We start from the raw sequence: 16,552 nt of genomic DNA, 5'->3' as shown, positions 1-16,552 counted from the left end.
CAGCACCCAGGTCCGAAAGCCCGCACATATCCATACTTTGCTTATGATTAAGACACCGGTTCACATAATGATTACCCCCTCCTCTCTGATCACTCAAGAGGGCAATATCATTAAAATCCCCGGCAACCAACCACGCCTCCACCATGTTAGAGCTAAAAGAATGAAGGATCTCCCACAGCCTTCTTCGGTTAGTCGAAACAGGATCAGCATAGACGAAGGTAATAAAGAAGGGTTTATTACCCGGGTAACACACCTTACTATGGATGAATTGACTGTCCATAGTAACAATATCAATATTGACTTGACCTGGCTTCCAAAAGAGCCAAATCCCCCCTGCCCGGCCAGTAGCCTCCGACCTGACGCAATTCCAATTCTTAAACTTTCTAACCACCTCATCTGCTTTGGCTCCACTAACCTTGGTCTCAAGAAGGACAAAGCAGGAAGGGTTAAACTGTTTAATGAGATCATTGACATGAATGCGGGTAGCCTTGCTCGCCGCACCTCTAACATTCCAAACGAAGAAGTCCATCAAAGGGGGAGACTACAGACGCAGGCCTAAACCCTAGATCAGGTATTTGTTTGGGGCTCCGGAGAGCCTAGAGGCGGTCCCAGAAGGACCCCTTTTATCCAAAGAATTCAAACCATGAAGGTTCTTTTTAGGTTTCCCTTTGGGATTATGTTTTATTAATTGTATATAATTACTTAGAAAAACTAAACATTTAAAAAAAAGAGGTATAGTTATACTTATGGCATAGATTAGCCGGACCGTATTATTATTATTTACGGATTTGGAGGAGTTTGGAATGTTGAATAATAATTATTTATATAATAAACATAATTACTTAATATTTTTTTTTGAAACAATTACTTAATATATACTTAAATTATAAAATTTGACAAATAATTAACCCATGCATAACTCCTACTTATACATAAATATTGACAATGGCCGATTTAAATATAATAACGAACAGCCAACGAGGGTTGGTCTGAGTGGTAAGGCGTTGAACCTCTGCTTGACAGGTTTGAGGTTCGATTCTCCACTCCGTCAAAATTTAGCCCTCATTGGTAGGTGATCTGTAAATTCCACTATAAATTACAAAATTGGGTAAAATGGAAGGCTCATTTGCATATTTAACTCGGCTATCTCATTTTAATTAACATAAGTCTGGTTGTGTTTCTAACAAAATTCACCGATGGATGGATGTCTCACGATACATAAGCTCTTATTCACCACTTAGGGATGGACATGTCCCACAGTGTAAGCTCATATTCACCACCGATGGTTGGAAGTCCAGGCCTTTTGGAATGGATGTCTCTCGTGGCACGCCAGCATGCCGGCTTCCAAGAATGAATATTATGTATTCAATCAAATTCAGAAAAAATTAATCGTGTTAGGCAGAAAAAAGGAAGATTTGGCTTCGCGAAATGAGGATTCGCTAAGTATGCGAAAATAAATGTACAAGGAATATGATGACTTTACTTAGCGAAATGATGATTTCGCGACGTCTGCGAGGAGAAATGTGACGCTCTGACTTCGCGAAACGATGATTACACGGAGTCTGCGTGAGAAATTGATCGAATTACCTCGCAAACTTCGCGTAATCACCGTTTCGCGAAGTTAAATCGACAAATTTCTCACTGTAGACTTCACGAAAACGGCATATGCTAAGTGAATTTATGGAAAAAACGCAGAGAAAACAGTATATACTTACATTTATCGACGAAAACAATATGATAAACTGAGAAAAACGATGAAAATAACGTAAAATCACAATTTCTTCGATGGTCACAAGAAGAAAGAAACCAAGAAACGAGCAGGAAATGGAAGATGAAGAACCATGACTTCGTTTTCTAGGATTAGGAAGATGAAGAATCAAGAGATGAAGAGAGAAAGAAGAGAAATACATGATGATTTGTAGAAATGGTGCAGATTCGTGCAATTTAAAGGAAGATAAGAAGATCAAAAGTCTTGTAATCATTAATGGAAGAACTGCCAACCGTTTCGCGTAACCAAAGAGAAGGGGGGAGAGACCGTTCGCGTAAGGGGAAAGTGGAAAGGTTACGGATATTATGGAAAAATCACACAAAAACAGTCTAGATATGTAGTAGGTTGAGTAAATGAGTTAAATATGTAAATGAATTTCCAATTTTACCTAATTTTATAATTTTTCCTATTTTTTTTTGTCATGAAATTAAGAAAAGTAGAAGGTTGCTTAAACAGAAAGAAAGAAAGAAAGTAGAAGGTGTTTAAACTTTACTCTCTTTCTCCGGTGAGTGCTTTTCCTTTTTGCTTGTTGTAATGATAGTTTATATGAGATACACTGAAATTACGGCAAATTGCCTTAGGTCACCTGTAAATAAATAGGATTAGACTTTAATCAAAGAGCATCCCAACCCAACATATAAAAATAAAATAAAGACTTAATACATCATTTCTATCCCGAACTTGTCTGTAAAATTTGATTGGTTTTCTAAATTTTTAAAGTGTCCCGATAGTCCTCTGAATTTGTATAAAATATTCAGTTAGCCTACTGAACTTGCATAAAATGTAATAAATTAATCAGTCGATTGCAAAAAACTAAGTTAAATATGCAATAATTGCACTCGTCTTAAAATGTTATTACATAATTCACATAATAGATTAAAAAGAAAGTTCTTACTTACTCAACTATAAAACTTGTTTGTTTTACTTTCTTTTAAGATACGTGCAATGCATTTTCCGCATTTAACTTATTTTTTACAACCGAGTGATCAATTGATCATATTTTACGCAGTTCAGAGGGTTAACTGAATATTTTATGCAAGTTTAGGGGGCTATCAGGATATTTTAAAAATTCAGGGGACCAATCAAGTTTTTTGGACAAGTTCAGGGACAAATGATGTATTAAACCTAAAATAAATCAATGAATTGAGCCTTTAATCCTTCAACATGTCACATTATCCATTTACTAAACTTCATTTTATTAAACTATCTAACTCCAAGTTAAACTCTATAACCACTCAATCATAATGGATCCACCAATCACAAAAGATTCACCAATTAATTAAACAAATCATAATGAATCCACCAATTAATTAAACCAATCATATTATTTGGAAAAATATATATATATATAAAATCAAAAACCCAATAAACATTGAGTGGTTGATAAATGTTCAATATATTAAACTCGCTCCAATGGGAGAAAGTTTAATAAATGAGTATAATAAATGATTCATTATACTCCATTAGAGATATTCTAGCTTGTTCTAAAACTCGTTCAAAATTAGAAATTTCACATGTGAGTGAATAATCTTTGTTTGTTTTTTTTTTTTTTTTAACTTTTCCCCCATCCGTCCTCCCCTTGATAGTAAGGAAATTTACAAAACTCGATTTTTGGAGAGGTTGATTCATATGTTTAGTCATATTCAAAGACATACTATCAAACTAGACTATTTCATTACATATTTTTCATATATAACAAACACTTTCAAGAATTACTTCTATTCCATCTCCAAATCACTTTTAAGCATCAACATTTGTCTCCAAATCATGTTCAATCTTCATCTCCAAATATCAGGTAAGTTATCTTTGATTTTAAATGCATAATAATCAATTGCAACGTTGGAAATGTTATGCTCAAAGTTTTTACGTATTTATTAATATACAGACATAGGATTCAATGTTCGCATATCGCAAAATGCGAACACCCTTAAAAAATGTGATCACTTTTTCCTCATTTGCATTTAGTGTACAATGCAATCGGCTTGCGAACGATCTATCTGTATATGTGTTCGCAAACATCAAGATACGAACACCATCTGTTGAAATGTGATATTATTTCGCATCGTATTTCTTCATATGCAATATAGTTCATAAGATGCAAATCACATATCCACATATGAGATCTTACAAGGTAAATGCGAAAGTGAATTTCACTCAAATTCACTCAGTTTCACTCAATTTGATTTAGTTTCACTCAATTTCAAACTACATTTTCTATGTTTATGACATTATTATTTTAGGAATTTTACAATGTATTTTGCTCATTTCAATATAGTATATCCACGATATTGTTATTTGCTTAGTATCATGGAATGACCAATGGAAAAAAGTTGCAAGTACCATGACATACGTTGGTGGTGAATCAAAGTTGCTCCGGATTTAAAAAAAAAATCAAGTTGGAGAAGTTAAAAAGAAAATTTACAATTATGCAGGTATTGATTCAACCTTATATGATTTACGAATATCAGTTCAAACATGCTACTAAAGTTTATCGTATCTTCGATTTTGAAGAGACATTCTCAAAATTATGAAAAATACATACTCTTTACACGATATATTTAGAAGAAGGTGGAATCCAAAAATCGCCACGTGCACATTTTTCTACTCTCCGTTACAACATAATAACTATAAATATATCCAACCTATTTTCTCTTATTTTCCAACTAGATTCATAAGAAGGTGGAATCCAAAAATGGTTCGAGATGGCCTAATAACAAAATCTCTTGAATTAGTCGCCGCCGCCGCTGAAGGACCGAACAAACCAAATTCAACAATCAAAATTGCGTGTCAATAGCGACTGTCTCTTTCTAGAAAAACAACTCTAGTTTTGTCTAAAAAGTACTAATTTTTCTCTTGGGGTCTTTCTTTCTCAAATCCGCATTAAATTTCCACTTTTAACCCTACAACTTAGCCATAATACTACTCATAATTATTACCCAAATCCAAGCACCATTAATAATTTAGAGAAAAATTGGAAGATCGGAGCCGGAGGTCAGGTTGTTCCACTCTGTTCAGCGAGAAGAACATTTGACCGCTGACCATCTGTATTTATATCCAAACTATTTTCTCTCTCATTTTCCCACTAGATTCTTTCTTCCTTCGGATTCTTTTGTCTATGGATTCTTTCACGATCGATGTTTGGTCTGCTACCGGGGAGGAAGCTGCAGCTTCTCGTACTGATGCTGTTGCTCCTCCAAATGGAACATCAGCGACGCCGTCCACTCACAGCAGCAGCAACAACAACAACAAGAAGAAAAATCGCAAGTACTGGAAGAGAAAATCTTCTTATTTGCCGAGAATTGGATGCTTGAGGATTGAAGAGGATAAGGAAGGAAATTTCGATGCTTCGGTGGATATCGCCGGAGAGGATACCAATCCGTCTCACCTTGTTGTAATGGTCAATGGCATTATGGGCAGGTCAGTTCATTTCCTGTTGTCCTGATGGTAATAATAAGAATGTGGACTAGCCGGTTTTCATGCTTCATCATTTCCTATGTCACATTTTGGGGCATCAAGTTTAAGCTATTGGTTAATTCGTAATGAATGCAACTCTTGTGTTAGAGCTTCCTTCCTTAATCCTTATTATGCCTTGTCTGCAGTGCGCAGAATTGGAATTACGCAGCTAAGCAGTTCTTGATACACTTTCCCCGAGATGTTATTGTTCACTGTGAGTCTTAGTATCTCTACGATTCCTTGATCTACTGAGTTCATTCATCTGATCTGCTTAATTCTGGTGAATCCGACATGTAGAGCTTCTAATGCACACGTTTCTTAAGTAGATCCTCGAATTCATTGCTTAAGACTTTGAATGCTTCAATTCCTTTTCAGTCCAATCATATCATAGTCTAAATATGCAAGGACAAAACCAGATACATGGTTGCTTTTTATTTTTTGGGCAGGGGAATACATGATTGCTATGATCAATGTTATTATGCATGTGAAATTTTGATTCTTTCTTACAATTTTATTTATTTCAAAACACGGACACAAGATGCAGGTACAACTAATTGCGGGTTCATGATTCGCATCTTAGCTGCTATATTACTCTAATTGAAATTCTTAATAATCAAAGCTGCCTTTCATTCTTTAGAAAATTTTAGTATTGATGGAAATCTTTGTTGGTGTAAAATCATTGGTGAAGCTTTTAAAAATCATTCTACCTCAGCCATATCCTGGTGCATAAAGTTTAGTTCGATGAGCTTGGAAAAAAGTCTCTTCATTTCCATATCTGACTTTTTATGACCCAAGGGCAGAGGAGTGTCCATTTGGATCAGCTAATTGATATCTTTGGACTAACTCGTAGAGACTCCTGATAGGTGTAAGCTCGGATTTGTTTTTTTGCTCTGATATATTCTTGCCTACACAAGTCTGCTAATATGTCCTTATGTAGATCTTAATTACCTTTTGAATACATGGTCTTTAATTAATTAAGCATTTTAGTGCAAATAGAAACATGCTCAATGACAAAGAAGTGCTACTGCCACCGGTAGCGGGGCCAAAGCCTAACAGTTTTATTCCAGAAGGAAGAGGACAGATGGAAATTGTGAGGTGTACAGCATAAGTTAGGAAGTAGTCAATGATCAATAGTCAATGAGAGTAATGTATTTCCTTTTATTAGCTTTCCTAGTTTAGGTTTACCTCTAACATAAATACCCTAGCCTAAACAATAATAGAGGCGGGATTTGTTATTCTATTTTGGTTTCTAGTGGGAGAGGGAAGAGTTCCCTTGGGAGGTATTGGTTAGCATCTTGTGTTCTTATTCCTTTTTTCCTAAATCAATATAATATCTTGTTTATTCATATTTTTTCTTCTCTTTTTCTATCTTACTATTATTATAAACTTTATCCTAAATTTCAAGTTTCCATCACTCAATTTATTTTGCATGCAGGTAGTAAAGTTAATTCTTCAACATCAACGTTTGATGGTGTTGATGTAATGGGAGAGAGGTTAGCAAAAGAGGTAAATTATGCTTCAATTTAACAACTTTCTTTACTCTACAAATGCTGCTGCCATATTGGTCTGCTGTACTTGTTCAGAACTTAAAAGATTGTTCTTAAGTTTGTGAGTCTGCTATTTGAGTGGTTGGACTGATATTATTTGGCACCAACATATGTGTATGAAATTTGTCACTTCCATCGAAACTATTCCCACAAAGGTCGCAAAATGAGGACTTTGCTTTCAGGTTATATCTGTGATAGAACGCCACCCCTCTGTTAAGAAGATTTCATTCATAGGCCATTCTTTAGGTGGGCTGGTGGCAAGATATGCTATTGCCAAGCTCTACAGACAAGGTCCAGTAAATGAACTTTCTCAAGCAAATGGTGACCGTAAAAGCTATGGATTTGAAGATATGAGTATACAGGAGAAACTTAAAAGAAGTATTGCAGGACTGGAGCCCATTAATTTTATAACACTTGCTACTCCACATCTTGGCTCTAGGTGGCATAAGCAGGTACTTATTTTATTCTTTGCAGATGCTGTAACAATGGGGAGTTTCTTTTTAATATATATTTTTATTACATTGTTTTCTCTTGGATGCCATTCCATAATCAAATCCTTCTGTTTTGTTTGTGTTGAAGTTTTTATCTTAGCCACTTCATTCTTTAATAAGAGTTAGACCCTGTTCTTTATCACTTAATTTCAGTAACAATCAGTTCAGCATTCAGTTTCAACATTCAGTTTCAGCATCCAGTTTCAGCATTCAGTTTCAGTATTCAGTAATTTATCATTATTTATTATATTATAATTATTATTATTTATCTATAATTTATCATTATTTATTATTATTATTTATAGTTTATCATTATCTATCAATTAGATAAAAGTCAAGAAATGATAGTTTATTAAAGTATATATGGTTTAATAAAAAAAAAATAAAACTAAAGTATGCATTCATATTTAAAAATTAGGAATTGCATCCATATTATGAATTATTTCTCAAATTTATCCAATTTATCAATGTTACGGATAAAATTCCACCATTTTAGACGTTAGAGGTAAAATTACTTCTGACCCAAAACGTTATTTTTGCACTTAACCCTTAATTAAAATAAAAAGTTAAGAGTTTGTATTCATATGAAGATTTGTATTTGATTTCATAGGCTTTAAATTATATATAAATTTGTGTTTGTATGTAATTTGTATTTTTAATTTAAATTAGATTTATTTTTATTTAATTTCATAGGCTTTTATCGAGCCAAGATTTTATCATCCCGGGCTTTTATTTGATATTCAATTTAGTTTTATCTTTAATAATATATTTATTTATTATTGATATTATTAAATTTATTAGAACCATTATTATTATTATAAGTTCATTAATGTCCAATATTATCATGAAAATTATTTTAAAGTCTAATATCATCATTATTGTTAAGTTCGGTTAACTTCGGTAGCATTAGTAGCATTCAGTTAAGTTTAGTATTCAGTAGTATTCAGTTAAATTCAGTTCAGTATTCAACAGTATTCAGTTCAGTTCAATTCAGTTCAGTTCAGCGATAAAGAACAGAGCCTTAGACTCTCATTCTTCCTATAACTATATGACCTAACCAAATAAACTACGTAGCTTGGGAGAACAAAAAATAGAAATGAGTTTATGAATATAGAAATCCTGTTATGGAAATTGCAGCTTTGTATTTTCAGGTCCCCTTATTTTGTGGCCTTCACACTCTGGAAAAAGTGGCTACTAGTATTTCATGGATTTTTGGTAGAACTGGGAAACATCTTTTCTTGGCTGATGGTGACAATGGAAAGCCTCCTCTTCTTTTTCAAATGGTTAGCGACTCTGAAGATCTTAAATTTACGTGAGTTGCATTGACTTATGTTTTATCTACGAAACTTGGAGTGTTCAAAAAACATACCAAAAGAATATACCTTCGTAACTTTTCATGTTTCTGTAGGTCTGCATTGCAGTCATTCAAGCGTCATGTCGCCTATGCAAATACAGGGTCTGATCGTATCCTCTTGCTGTATTTTGATTCTTATTGGCGCTGTAAGAAGGCTAGCTTTTAGATGGAAAATTATGCAGCATTTAAAATGCTTAGGCTGCGGTTAAGAATAGAATTCAGTCAGCTGATTTAATATGTTAAAAACTTTAACACTTCATAGACCTTGTGGGATGGAGTACAGCTTCTTTACGGCATCCAAATGAGCTCCCAAAGGTACCATTATAGCTTCTTCAAAAAGTTTTGCATTATATCTTTTATTGTTCTCTTATGATTCATTTAAATGCATTTCCCTTTGACAGAGGCTACATTTTTCAAGAGATGAGAAATACCGACATGTAGTACATGTGGAAATGTCTAAAACTTCTAGTTCTCAACAAGAATTTCCTATAGGTGTCAAAGTCAATGGATGCAAATCGGTTGACATGGAAGGTTTGCCACCTAGCTGTCTGTTCAAACTAACATATGCAGTCGCTTTTTATTAAGAATATAACATGGAATAAGGTTTCTTTTTTGCGCTAGTAGTTGTTGAATTCAGGTCCTTCAAGTTTATGTTCTAAGGCACATGTAAGAATGACCTGAAGAATCAGTTTGTCTTATCTTTTTGCAAAAAAGTCTTGCTGATTCTAACTGTAACAAAATGGTAACCTATCTTTGATTTGGCTTGTATTTTACTGCCTTAAGAACATAGGAATACTACTATTATAGTGAAATGGAATTTTATTTATTTCTTTATTAAAACAAAAATGTATTACATAATTCACTCTATTATCATTTTGCAATACTTGTAGAGGAAATGCTCCAAGCTTTGACCAAAGTGAGCTGGGAACGGGTTGATGTTAAATTCAACGGATTAAAACAACATTTTCTGGCACACAATACAATTCTGGTCGTAAGTAACACTTACATTTTCACGAGTACCTGCTCCTATATAACATCAAGAATTTTAGTTTAGCGACAATCTCAAATATTTTTAGTTTCCTACAACACCAAACTAGTATTATTCGTTTTCTCTAGGACTGCAGTTTGGATATGCTTCACTGACATTGTTTTTTAATTGTGTAGGCAAAAAATAGTTATCTATTTTCTGATGGAGTAGACGTAGTTCAACACATGATTGACAACTTTCTTCTCTAAAGGTCCAAACTAGATTTGCAGATTGGCATTGCTAATGCTTTTCAATTGACCCGGTTCATATAATATGATGCTGAAACAAAATTTCAGGTGACCTCATTAAGAGATAATAAGCGAAAGCTGGTTCGAAACGTGTTAAAATGACCAGGCCTGCATTGTGGATACCAAGGGTAACATATATTTGTACCATAATCTCTTTAATTAGTTCACTTATGGCCTAAAACTTGTAGAAACACGGAGGAGAATGAGAGAGGTAGGACAAGAGGTGCTTTTTAGGAGGTTCAATTTTTATTTTATATTTTGGAAAGCTGAAAAAAGCATGTAACTATATATATTAATATTATGGATGATTATCAGTCCCATAAGGGTATATTTTTTTTGTGTTGAAATGACAACTATAGCTTCATTTTTATCCCTGGAATGGAACGAAATTATTTTCTTTAAACATATTGATATACAAGTTGGAGATTTACAGGTTAGACTAGTAATTAATAGAGGAGAATGTACACTCTAGTTAGTGAAAGTGTGGAAGCCAAATTGAAAAGTGTCCGGAGGTTAGCAGCTTTGTAATACCTTCAAGGGTCTGAGGGTGTGTTCAGTTGAGAGAGAAATAGAGTCCAGCCCTTCATTTAATGAGGTTGGCATTGGGTGACCACAAAAAAAACTCTGTTTTGGCACGTGCGAAAGTGGCATTTCAAGCGAGCAGCTGTGTGGTCCCTGCCTCTGGCTGTGGCGTTTCCTAGTCACTGCATACACAGACAAGTCCAGAATGCGGTGTCAAGAAGGGGACACTTGCCTTACACTGGCTTTCTTCTTCAACAACAACAACTCAGTATTTTGATATTTTGGGATTGTTTCTACTTCAAACCTTGCCTTTCTATTTCAAGTTACAAGCTTCGATTAACATTTCAAATCATTAGTTTTCTAGCATGTTTAAGTTTTTTTTGGAAGGATTGATAATTCTAAATATTATTTTGTATTTTTCTATAACTTGGAAACCTTTATTTTTTTTTTTTTTTGGTAACAACAGAAAGGAAAAACAAAGCAAAAGAAAAGGGGCTACTCTAGGTAGAAATCAAACGGGGGAGATAAACTCCTAAAAAATCAGCATGCAGCAGCTTGGTGACCTTGGTCGGGACTTGATGCAAGATGTGCACCCCAAACGGGAAATTAAAGGCTTCAGCAGCAAGCATGTCAGCGCACCCGTTCCCTATAAATGTGGGTCAGGCGAGCATCATCAAACTGCTCCATAAGCACTTGGATCTTACGAATAAGCGTCTTCAAGGGATGATGAATGGGGCAAGCCTTAAGAACAAAGTTTACCACTTCTGCGCAATCCGATTCAATCTCGAGCTTTATTGCACAACTGTAGCGTATGAGTGTTGTACCTCGAACATGATGGAAGAGTGTTTAGGTTAGATGATGCCATTAAATGCTGCAATTTAGTAGTAGTATAATATAATCAAAGGGATGATATATTAATTAAGTGCACCACACCCACGAATCTGCATACTTGTTACAAATGGCAATCTCGTCAAACACTATATGTTGACTAATATCTTCTCTCTTTTTTGCTCTCTACATTTGGTTTGGCCTCCTGAATTTAACTACTGTCTTAAAGAAAATAGATCAATGCGTGGAAGTAACACAAAATTAAGTGGTCAATAGTTCAAGAGTTAAGTGTTAAAGAAAATAGTAGTAATTTAGAACATTTAAGACTTGAAGTGTGAAGATCGTTTTCTATTTCTTTATTTATACAAATTTTGGATTGAAATAGATAATTAGAAAGAAAGGGTATGGGAAAGCAGGGGAGACCACAAAGATAAAGAGAGAGTAAAGGGGCTCTCTTCCCCATAGAAAGGACTTGTGCGTGTAAAAAACCCCACGTTAATCATGGTTTTTCAAGCAACCAACCTTAACTACTCCATACTCTACATACCTACTCTCTGCTAACTACTAGTATCCTCCTTGGGAACTCTCTATTCTAACCCTTTTCAATCTACACCAAAAATTACACAATAAGATTTTTAGCGTGTCCACCAATTTCAACCAAAATGCACAAATTTGAGGCAGACAAAATGAAACCAAGAAATGACAAACTTTTAACTTTAATATTAACCCATTCCTATGCAATAATAAACTACCCTTTTCTTTCATGTTTGTGATTTAGGTTTTGTGTTTGTATTGTTTCACTCATCTTTTTACCCTTTTCTTGTTTAATGGGTACCTTGGTATTCTGTTGGCCCAGGAAACGAGGTTGAGGTCCTCCACCTTGTCTGAATCTAATCTAGGCTTCTTTTTTTGCCTTACACCTACACATTCATTCATTCACACAAAATCCAAACAAGTAAACCACTTTTCAGGATTTGGATTCAATTCCATTTCATTAAAACTTCAAAGCTTTTCTTTTGTTTTTTAGAAGCCTTGTGCACATTCAAAATCGAAATGGGCAGTCCTCAAAATTGCTACTGCACCCACAGGATCATTTTCTTCCTTTTTCTTCTGTTTGTTTCAAGCTCTATCCTGATGCAATTTGTAGCCCAAGGTAAGTAAATTCCAGTTTTAAATCCAAAATCTTTGTTGAATTGAAATAATGATTTATCTTCTTATTTTCATTTCAGGAGGACCAGACTGGGAGAAAAAGACGATGGTGATCGGATCAACGCCGCCAAGGTGCGAGAGAAGGTGCAAGTCTTGTGGTCCCTGTGAATCAGTTCAAGTTCCGGTGCTTAGCCAAAAAAGAAGCAGTATTGCTTATTCTAGAGGCGACGATATATCCAATTACAAGCCCATGAGCTGGAAATGCAAGTGTGGCAATCTCATTTTCAATCCCTGATTAACTTCTCTTCTCTTGCATGTATATTATAATCTAACTCTTTTTCTTCTTCAAATGTGGATAGCTACCTTTTAGATTTTCCTTTTTCTTCTCTTGTGTTCTTCCTTCGTGTCATAAATTTTGGTTCTATCCTAATTCAAACACTTAGGGTCCGTTTGGTATGCCGTAATGTAATTAAGGTCGTAATGTAATCAAAGTTGTAATGTAATGAAATGAAACGATGATTCTATTACTATGTTTGGTTGACAATTAAAAAAAAAATGATGGAATGTAATTACCATTACAATACTTATATTTTCCTAATTAAATGTAATCATACAATTTTATTTATATAATTAAATTGAACGAAAAATATGAAAAACGTGAAAAGCACGAAAAATGTGAAAAATCGAATTGAAATCAAATACAAAATTAGATTAACCGAAATCAAATACAAAATTATATAGTTTTTCGCTTTTTCAATTTTTTTTTACATTTTTCACCATTTTTCTATTTTCTCCTTGTTTTTGGTTTTTCGTTTTTTCTCATATTTTCGTTTTTTTTTTCTTTTTTCTTGTTTTTAATTTTCATGTTTTTCTACTTTTTTCGTTTTTGACAAAAGTGAGAGGTAAAATTGAGATGTGAGATTTCAGAAATGAAAGGTTAGATGACAATGTAATGAGAATTCAAGTCATTTTTTCTATGGAATGAGGATTACAAGATTTGTTCAACAAAATTTAACTCAAGGTTTTCTCATTACATTACAATAAAATTGTAACATGCAACCAAACATAGTAATGGACCTTCAATATAATGGTCATTCCATTACGAAGATCATTACGTTTTACCAAACGGGGCCTTAAATTTCAACTACGAAATTTGGACTCCATTTCTAATTTTATTCCAATAAATCCATTCTAATTTGTTCTCCCCAAAAAAATTCAACTAAGACCGACGTAACACTCATGTTTTTTTTTTGAAAAGGAATTAAATTAATGAGCCACTAAAGGGCAAAAAATGTTGAATACAGAACTTAAAAAGCTAGGTAACTGGTCAAAAACTACGGGACTATTTGCTACACGGGATTCCCTAGCAAGCGCATGAGCTATCCCGTTAGCATGTCTCCGAACAAATGTGACTGAGTAACAGTCATGAGCAGAAAGAATACGACGACACTGCTGAACAATGTCTCCAAATTCTGTGGAATCTTCGTGTGAGGAATTGATTGCGTCTACCACCAACTTAGCATCTGATTCAAAAATAACTTTAGGGAGAAGTCGACTTACAGCCCAATTAATGGCTTCCAGATCTGCTTTAGCTTCGCTTTCTCGGGTTGGCGGTATTCCTTCAACATTATTAATTATAGCTGCCACAAATCTGCCTTCAGCATCTCTAATTATAGCACTAATATGATGCGGACATCCTAACTGGGATCAATAATAACACGCTCCTTGGCGGATCTCCTCTCGGCGTTCCCACAGAGGTGGTATCTAAGAGGGCGGATCCCCGGGACACGCGAGCGGGGCGGATCTAGGCGTACGCCATGAGGCGTACCAACATTTACACTGGGCGGATCTCAAGTTTACTTCCTGCCGAAGGAATTCGCCAACAACCTCTGACGCTCCGTACATGCACCTCTGTACCTGTTGTCTGGGCGCATTACCTATCTTACCCTCTTATTATTAACTGTATTGTAACCCTAGTAGGGGTAGTCCTTGTCCTTTGCTTATCTTTTAGAGGTTATATTTAAACCCTCATTTTGTAAGGATATGGCAACTTTTTATCAAAAATATCATTTCTCATTGAGAACTAAGGTTTATACCTTGTTTATCGGGATTCACTCCTTCTAGTCTAGCTAGAGAAGAAGATCTTTGTTGGTTTACGATTAAAACCTCCATTTATCGCTTTCAATCTGTATCAGTTGGTATCAGAGCCAATCGTTTCCTGACCCGAAACTTCTTTTGGCAATGGTTCAACCCCGACAACCGCAAGATTCCATGGAAACCAGTGACTGGAGGTATGAGGAGCTGAGAGAGCACCTCGCGGAACAAATCCAGGCCAGCTTGGAGCGGCAGAAACAAAACGACCAACGGTTCCAGGAACTGACCGCTTCCCTGGAAAATCTCAGGTTGGAGATCCGTGCAGTGGTCAGACCAGCCGCCGGGGCGTCCGACCAGAGGAGGGAAGGAGTCCTTGAACCACGACCCCAAAGGCAACCCACGCCACCTCGACTGCCGTTGACTAATGTCCAACTTTCACAAATGGGTCCTAGGGATCCTGAGGTAAGAAGACCCAACTTTGTCCTCGTACATAACGCTGATAGTGATAGTGATGATTTTGAGGATATTGGGGACAATGGTGCCTTTAGAACTGTGAGGAATGGTGGTCCGATTGATAACCGGGGTGTGGGTATGGCTAGGGCAGAACCAGACCTAGGAAACTTTGACAGAGATGATGCCTTTAAGCTAAAAATAGACTTGCCATCTTTTGGTGGCGAGCTGGATATAAAGGGATTCTTAGATTGGTTATCGGAGGTTGAGCGTTTCTTTGAGTATGCTGGTATTCCTGATGAGAGAAAAGTTAGACTGGTGGCGTATCGCCTGAAGGGTGGCGCATCAGTTTGGTGGGATCAGATGAGGGAGGAACGAAAAAGAGGGGGCAGAGATCCGATTAGATCTTGGTTACGGATGAAGGCGATGTTGAGGGAGCGGTTCCTACCGCCGGATTATGAACAGTATATTTACAGCTCCTACAGGGGATGTTCTCAAGGGACCCGAAGTGTTCACGAGTACACCTCAGAGTTCTTGAGGCTATCAGCAAGGGCCAACTTGTCTGAAACTGAGAGCCAAAAGACCTCTAGGTATCTAGAAGGGTTGAGATACAACATCCAGGATCGTATTGGCACACAGATGGTGGTTCGAGTACAAGATGCTAGGAATTTAGCCCTCAAGGCTGAATCCCAACTGACTGGGAGATCCAGGAGATCCGCCACTACTGAGTATACGCCTGGAGGAAGAGATAACACGAAGTCTTACGACAAAGGCAAACAGGTGGCGAGTGCCAGTGGGGCCAAGGTTAACAGTGTGGGAAGGGGGTCCGTCGGAGATACTAGACCATACAAAGAAGCACCTATACCACCCAAGAGCAACAATCCGTATGCAAGGCCAGCACCTTTCAAATGTTTTCGGTGCAATGAGCCAGGACATAGATCCAACGAGTGTCCTAGAAGGAAGAGCGCCAACATGGTGGAGAGATATGAAGATGACTATGACGAAGAGGATGAAGTATTTTGTGAACCCTTGGGAGAAGATGATGAGGTGGCGGAAGAAGAGAGGTACGCCATTCATGTGGTACGGCGTTTGTTAGTCTCCAGCCGGATAGAGGGCGATCAGAGGCACCGACTATTCAGGACCCGCTGTCTTGTGAAGGGCGGGCGATGTAATGTGATAATAGATAGTGGGAGCCAAGAGAACATTGTGAGTAGCAGCGCCGTTCGGAAGTTTGGGTTGTTGGTAGAGGCGCACCCTGATCCCTACAGGGTGGGATGGATCAAGAACGTGGGCGAGTTGAGGGTGACCCAAAGATGCAAGGTACCGATTGAGATTGGTAACTATCATGATGAAGTCTGTTGTGATGTGATCGACATGGACGCATGCCACCTATTGTTGGGCCGGCCCTGGCAGTTTGATAACAACGCCACCCATGCAGGAAGAGAGAACACTTACAGATTTGTGAAGAATGGGGTGAAGTTCGTCCTTACGCCAATGATGAGAGAACCAAAGGCCGACGAGAAATCTAGTTTGGTAGTATGTCCTACACACAAATCGTTTGTCAGCGAATGTGAAGAAAGCCAAATGGTGTATGTGGTAATGGTTAAGGTGAATCACGAAT

At 36.4% G+C, this 16,552-nt stretch overlaps 1 protein-coding gene across 5 annotated transcripts; it reads left to right on the top strand.

Moving 5' to 3' along the window:
* The first annotated feature begins 4,634 nt into the window (after window positions 1-4,634).
* LOC136235204 (lipid droplet phospholipase 1) lies at window positions 4,635-11,390 on the top strand. Of its 5 annotated transcripts, XR_010691716.1 has the most exons (12): window positions 4,636-5,185; window positions 5,368-5,435; window positions 6,657-6,727; window positions 6,951-7,220; window positions 8,411-8,571; window positions 8,668-8,723; window positions 8,876-8,928; window positions 9,015-9,144; window positions 9,504-9,604; window positions 9,778-9,851; window positions 9,937-10,016; window positions 10,877-11,390. XR_010691716.1 is itself a non-coding variant. In XM_066024765.1 (11 exons), the coding sequence occupies exons 1-10, from the start codon at window positions 4,884-4,886 to the stop codon at window positions 9,847-9,849; spliced, it is 1,284 nt and encodes a 427-aa protein (XP_065880837.1). In that variant the 5' UTR covers window positions 4,636-4,883; the 3' UTR covers window positions 9,850-9,851; window positions 9,937-10,291. The 5 variants fall into 5 exon arrangements, 2 of the variants coding, with proteins under 2 accessions (XP_065880837.1, XP_065880836.1); XM_066024765.1 differs by lacking the exon at window positions 10,877-11,390 and having other exon boundaries at window positions 9,937-10,291; XR_010691715.1 differs by having other exon boundaries at window positions 4,637-5,185; window positions 9,778-10,016.
* The last annotated feature ends 5,162 nt before the right edge of the window (window positions 11,391-16,552 follow it).

This window comes from Euphorbia lathyris, chromosome 7, assembly GCF_963576675.1.
Source record: "Euphorbia lathyris chromosome 7, ddEupLath1.1, whole genome shotgun sequence".
In the NCBI taxonomy this organism is placed as follows: domain Eukaryota; kingdom Viridiplantae; phylum Streptophyta; class Magnoliopsida; order Malpighiales; family Euphorbiaceae; genus Euphorbia; species Euphorbia lathyris.
This window is presented reverse-complemented; position numbering and strand designations above follow the sequence as displayed.